The 6,688-nt window shown below is 43.6% G+C and overlaps 1 protein-coding gene across 1 annotated transcript in view; it reads left to right on the top strand.

Moving 5' to 3' along the window:
- The window catches only part of LOC140481572 (kelch-like protein 1), a 413,097-nt gene extending 411,616 nt beyond the window's left edge, over nt 1-1,481 (top strand). The window contains exon 11 of the mRNA XM_072577991.1: nt 78-1,481. Coding sequence (XP_072434092.1) covers nt 78-134 — 57 coding nt within the window. The 3' untranslated portion in view covers nt 135-1,481. The remainder of the gene's footprint in view (nt 1-77) is intronic.
- The last annotated feature ends 5,207 nt before the right edge of the window (nt 1,482-6,688 follow it).

The raw sequence follows: 6,688 nt of genomic DNA on the forward strand, positions 1-6,688 counted from the left end.
CTGCCTTTCTGGCTTTCTCAAGATTTTATGCATGTAATGACTTCTTAAAAAACTGGCTGCTTTTTCTGTTCTGACAGGCAGCATCCTTAAACATCGGAAGAGCTGGGGCCTGCGTTGTCGTTGTCAAAATGTGAAGCTGCAGTCAATTGTGTGAAGCTTTCTCCTCCACTGCTCTGAACTGGTATCTGTAACATGCTGTTTCATCACTGATTCTCACTAGCACTCAACTGAACCTGTACACTGGTGTCAACTGTGCACCCGCTTCCTTTTGAAGACGTCATCTGTGAACAGTCGTTATATGGCAACTAAAGGAATCTAGTGGACATTGGAAAGAATGCAAGACATTCAGTGATCAGCAAAAATTCCAATCAGCACAAAACCAAACAGAAGAAATTAAAAACAAATCCTTTTTAAATAAAAAACCTTGGCAGCATTGACATATTTTAATTAAGACTTTAGGATTGCCACTTCATACAGCCTATCTGCAAATTACTCTAAGCACTTAATGACTAAACTGCCAAATCAGTATTTGAATTTAATGGATTTGATCCACCACACAAAAAAAAATGTATGGAATTTGGTTATGGAATGGGCGCCTATCATAGTAGAAGATGTATTTGTATAAAGAATTGTCCAATTTACATTCCTAATGAGGCTTCGGTAGCCAAAAATTTCCAAAAGCACATTCTTGTCATCATTCAATAAGTCTCTCTGTAATAATTGTGTATAGATATATTGAAACACCAATTTTCAAAGAAAAAAGACAGAGCACACCTCAAGTGTTTTTCATACCAATAAGCAATGTCATATTCCCCAAAGTGTGGCCATTGGACAGTTCAAGAAAGTACAAACAAGGTGTATAATATTTAAAAATCAACTTACTGGAACCTCATCATGTTGAAATGCTTTTTATTTAATTATTTCTTCATTGCACAGGACGACTTAAAGCAAAGCCTTCTCAAAGTGGCCATTGTAATTATTTTGTGATGAGACGGCTCATTGTTTAATTTCCTCGATCTGAGATAATTGGCAAAATTGAAATTTCTTTTAAAATCTTGCTGTTGTTCTTCAAACGCTTGCATGTATGTCGCACCTTATTGAGTTAATTACTTTGCACAATAGATTACTTTTAAGAGATTGTCATGACAATATGGTAAATTGCAGTTTTGTCAATGGATACTGCTTTCGCCTCTAAGTCAAAGGTTGCAGGGTCAAATTCCATTTCAGGGACCTGAGCAGAAAATCAAAGTGAATGTAATAGTGGGCGGGATGGGGCGAATGCTACAATCTTGGAGGTGTTGCATTTCAGATGGAATTTTAAAGTGATGCCCTGGGGGATAAATTAGGCTCAATGTTTTGGGCATGATGTGTGCCCTCACAGCTCTGAAATAGTGTTTCTGTTGTGTGCACACGTTTGAAAGGTGAGGTGAGCAGAATGCCTTCTAGGTAAAAACAATGACTGCAGATGCTGAAAACCAAATACTGGATTAGTGGTGCTGGAAGAGCACAGCAGTTCAGGCAGCATCCAACGAGCAGCGAAATCAGATTTTGCTGCTCGTTGGATGCTGCCTGAACTGCTGTGCTCTTCCAGCACCACTAATCCAGAATGCCTTCTAGTACAGGCCTGGGCGTGAGAAGTGAACGCCCTCTTAAAGTATGCAGTATAAAGTAGCTGTGATTATGATCCTATATATTTTCCACACTGGCTTGAAGTTGTAAAAGCTTGCTGGTCATCTTGTCGTGGTGCAGAAGGAATTATTTGGTGGTTCACACTGTTTACTCTAAGATATAGGGGCACTGTAATACATTGATCGTGGAAGGCAGTGCAACTTGGAAACACGGACAGAGGTCATTTCAGAGCAGGACAAACTGCTAAAAGAGGGAGGAAGAGGATGTGTGCAACAGCATTCAGTGGAAGGCTATGTCTGTCTAGTGTGTTCAGAAAGAAATTGTCCTGCCTAGAACTCAGCGAGCAATAATACATTAAATGTCTCCCCTTTAAAAAGGTGACCCTGAGTGAAATCTGGAATTAGATTTTTCAAACCAATTTGGTCTGAAGTGGAGGCAGGTGGGCCTGCAATGTGGCACCATTGGCCTCTATTCCATTTATCCCCATGATCCAAAATATAAGCTATTTTGAAAGGCTGGTTTGGGATCAGATTGGTTTCCCAGTGGAAAGAGGAAGGATTCCCAATCAACAAATCAGGCTGTCCACTTTGAAGTTGATATGATCTAGAACATCATGGTGGGCTCAGAATCGGAAGTGGGGTGGCCTGACAGCTGAAGTGAGTAGACCACTATCTAATCCTGATCCATGATTACAGGCCATTGCTGTAAATGATTGGCTGTCTCCTGAAAGGGATATCTCTCCAACACTACATTCAGAAACCTATGGATTTGTGAAAAAAAACGTAATTGTCATTGTCCTTTGCTGTTACATTTTCACTTTTGGAACTTTCGCTCTGATTGCAAGGACTGTCAATTAGTTAATGTTTCTTTGGCAATCCTCCTTCCTTATTTGATAGGATGGCAGAGACACTTGCTGGCTTTTAATTGACCGAAACATGAAAAATCACAGTTACTACATTTAAGGCATGCCATGTGTGATTGGAACCTGAAACTAGCCTCCATATTGGGTTCCAAACTTCAATCTTCCATAAAATATATGGCCTAAAAGATCCAATTGGACCATTTTTGAGAAGCCCAGGGATTTGCTATAATATATGGATCTTATGTATCTCTGGCCATTATCACATTGCTTCTTGTGGGAGCTCACTGTATGCAAATTGGCAGGCGCACTTCCTACACTGCAACAGTGACTTCACATCAAAAAAGTAATTTATTGGCTGTAAAAGTCTCTGTGATATCCTGAGGCTCTGAAGGGCACTGCATCAATGCAAGTTATTTCTTTAACAATCATTCCATCGCATCAAGTCAGCTAAATCACATAAAATGGATCCCCAATTGGCTTGTTTATTTGGAGACAGTCAGGACCTCAGTTTAACATACATCAGGACAGCACATCCAACAACATAGTACTCCTGCAATGGTCCGACTAAAGAATAGGCTTAAATTCTGGTGTGGCGTTGAATTCACAACTTCAGACCCCTTGGTAGGATTCCATCACATGAGTCAAGTTGACATAGCATTTATTGGTGATCACGCCCAACAAAAGATATTTGGACCTACAAGTTAACAAACAGCTTTTAGATTAACAATCAAAAAAATTAATTACTTGTATATATCTGAATAAATAATAATCATGCTGGACTTCTACCATAGTTTAGACTTCATAGTTTAGACATACTCAAAACTAATTAAATTATTATTTGTGGGTCAGAGAGATCATGTATGTTTCAGCTTGTACTTTTTCAGATAATCCATTCTGCAACACACCTGTTTGAAGTTTCTCACGACCAGATAAATGGTAATAATTCAGGGCTGTTGGCTGACAATTCAAGGCTGCAAGAGAAAATGCAAGTGAACGTCTTAAATTTTGTTCCTCAGTTACTTGTGACCAGATTAGTCATCTTTTGCATGCTTTAAGATGTTTGAAGCTCAAAATGGAGTACCCAAGGTTGTAACAAAATGAAAGACAGTGGTTGTCACAAGATGGTATCTGCAAACTTGGTATATTTGTGTACAATGCAGTACACAAGCTGAACACCTGCTTAGATCACCATCCTTCATCTTGGTTTCCAGTACAAATACTTAGTTTTTACTCTTTTGCTTTTTCTTAGCTTTACTTATGGACATATTTACTGATGTAGGTCCACTTAGTTGAACTTGATTTCTCAATTTTCTATCCAAAGCAAGAGGATTAATAAGTGAAGAGTCAGCCATTTAGAATTTAAAATCCAATATTGCATCATTGTAATATGTACTAATTTTCTCCTAAATGTCTTTACTCTCTCCTCTCTATGCTCAAGGTATTGATTCCCTTGAGATATTACAACCCTTTGCATGTTAACAGCACCCCAGCACATTTTTTAATTTGTCCCTTCTGATATGTGAGCCTGAGTAATGGGTGTTATCAAACTACATGGATTTGGAAGGCATCACAAATAATCTGATGCTATTCTTAACAGACATCCGTACACACACAGTTTCCATCATGACTCCCTGGATAGTGAGCAGCTGTGGAAATTCTGTACCACCTTTAAGTATTGGCTCTTCATAGAACTATTAAATTGTACAGAGAAAAGGAAACATTCAGCTCATCACAGCAATACCATCCCTTGGAAATAGTTGGGAGAAAGTGAAGACTTTATCAGATGCTGGAGATCAGAGCTTAAAAATGTGTTGCTGGAAAAGTGCAGCAGGTCAGGCAGCATCAAAGGAGAAGGAGAATCGACGTTTCGGGCATAAGCCCTTCTTCAGGAATGAGGAGGGTGTGCCAAGCAGGCTAAGATAAAAGGTAGGGAGGAGGGACTTGGGGGAGGGGCGTTGGGAATGCGATAGGTGGAAGGAGGTTAAGGTGAGGGTGATAGGCTGGAGTGGGGGTGGGGGCGGAGAGGTCAGGAAGAAGATTGCAGGTCAAGAAGGCGGTGCTGAGTCTGAGGGCTGGGACTGAGAAAAGGTGGGGGGAGGGGAAATGAGGAAGCTGGAGAAATCTGCATTCATCCCTTGTGGTTGGAGGGTTCCGAGGCGGAAGATGAGTCGCTCTTCCTCCAGGTGTCTTGTTGCTATGGTCTGGCAATGGAGGAGGCCAAGGACCTGCATGTCCTTGGCAGAGTGGGAGGGGGAGTTAAAGTGTTCAGCCACGAGGTGGTAGGGTTGGTTGGTCCGGGTGTCCCAGAGGTGTTCTCTGAAAGGTTCCACAACAGGCGGCCTGTCTCCCCAATGTATAGGAGGCCACATCGGGTGCAGCGGATGCAGTAAATGATGTGTGTGGAGGTGCAGGTGCATTTGTGATGGATATGGAAGGATCCTTTGGGGCCTTGGAGGGAAGTGAGGGAGGAGGTGTGGGCGCAAGTTTTGCATTTTTTGCAGTTGCAGGGGAAGGTGCCGGGAGTGGAGGTTGGGTTGGTGGGGACTGTGGATCTGACAAGGGTGTCGTGGAGGGAGAGGTCTTTCTGGAACGCTGATAGGGGAGGGGAGGGAAATATATCCTTGGTGGTGGGGTCCGTTTGGAGGTGGCGGAAATGACGAAGGATGATCCGATGTATCTGGAGGTTGGCGGGGTGGTAGGTGAGGATGAGTGGGGTTGTGTCCTGGTGGCGATTGGAGGACCAATTCCAATACCGAACAACCAAGATGGCCTCCTTCAAAGAGCGCAATTTTCCCTCAGACATGGTTGACGATGCTCTCCACCACATCTCCTCCACTTCCCGCTCCTCCGCCCTTGAACCCCGCCCCTCCAATCGCCACCAGGACAGAACCCCACTCATCCTCACCTACCACCCCGCCAACCTTCAGATACATCGGATCATCCTTCGTCATTTCCGCCACCTCCAAACAGACCCCACCACCAAGGATATATTTCCCTCCCCACCCCTATCAGCATTCCGGAAAGACCACTCCCTCCACGACACCCTTGTCAGATCCATAGCCCCCACCAACCCAACCTCCACTCCCGGTACCTTCCCCTGCAACCGCAAAAAATACAAAACTTGCACCCACACCTCCCCCCTCACTTTGCTCCAAGGCCCCAAGGGATCTTTCCATATCCATCAGAAATTCACCTGCACCTCCACACACATCATTTACTGCATCCGCTGCACCCGATGTGGCCTCCTATACATTGGGGAGACAGGCCGCCTACTTGCGGAATGTTTCAGAGAACACCTCTGGGACACCCGCACCAACCAACACAACTGGTTGGCTGAACACTTTAATTCCCCCTCCCACTCCGCTAAGGACATGCAGGTCCTTGGCCTCCTCCATTGCCAGACCATGGCAACAAGACACCTGGAGGAAGAGCGACTCATCTTCCGCCTAGGAACCCTCCAGCCACAGGGGATGAATGCAGATTTCTCCAGCTTCCTCATTTCCCCTCCCCCTACCTTTTCTCAGTCCCAGCCCTCAGACTCAGCACTGCCTTCTTGACCTGCAATCTTCTTCCTGACCTCTCCGCCCCCACCATCTCTCTGGCCTATCACCCTCACCCTAACCTCCTTCCACCTATCGCATTCCCAACGCCCCTCCCCCAAGTCCCTCCTCCCTACCTTTTATCTTAGCCTGCTTGGCACACCCTCCTCATTCCTGAAGAAGTGCTTATGCCCGAAACGTCGATTCTCCTTCTCCTTTAATGCTGCTTGGAAATAGATGTCTAATTAAGGACATTAATCTGTTATTTTCAGGGAACACTGCCATTTAATATTTCCCTGATCAGGGATTTTTTAAATTCTCCTTTCCATTTGCTTCCACTGCCTTAGTAGCAACTGGATTACAGATCATCCGAACTCACTGCATTAAAATAAGTATCATTTCCCTTCTGCCTCTTTAGATAACTATCTTAAATATGTGACCTCTGGTTACTGAACCTCCAGCTACTAGAACCATATTTTCTTCACACGATCAAAATTATTCATATGTGATTTGCACATAGGCACAGTTTCCAAGAGACCTTGTATAGACAGCAGGAAGGCTAATCCTGGCTATGTTTTATTTTTGTCATCCCTAGTGTGGGTTTTCTGTTATCAATTTGTCAACCCATCCACTGTAACTGAGAACAGTTAACTAACCA

Source organism: Chiloscyllium punctatum, chromosome 9 (assembly GCF_047496795.1).
Source record: "Chiloscyllium punctatum isolate Juve2018m chromosome 9, sChiPun1.3, whole genome shotgun sequence".
Classification (NCBI taxonomy): Eukaryota; Metazoa; Chordata; class Chondrichthyes; order Orectolobiformes; family Hemiscylliidae; genus Chiloscyllium; species Chiloscyllium punctatum.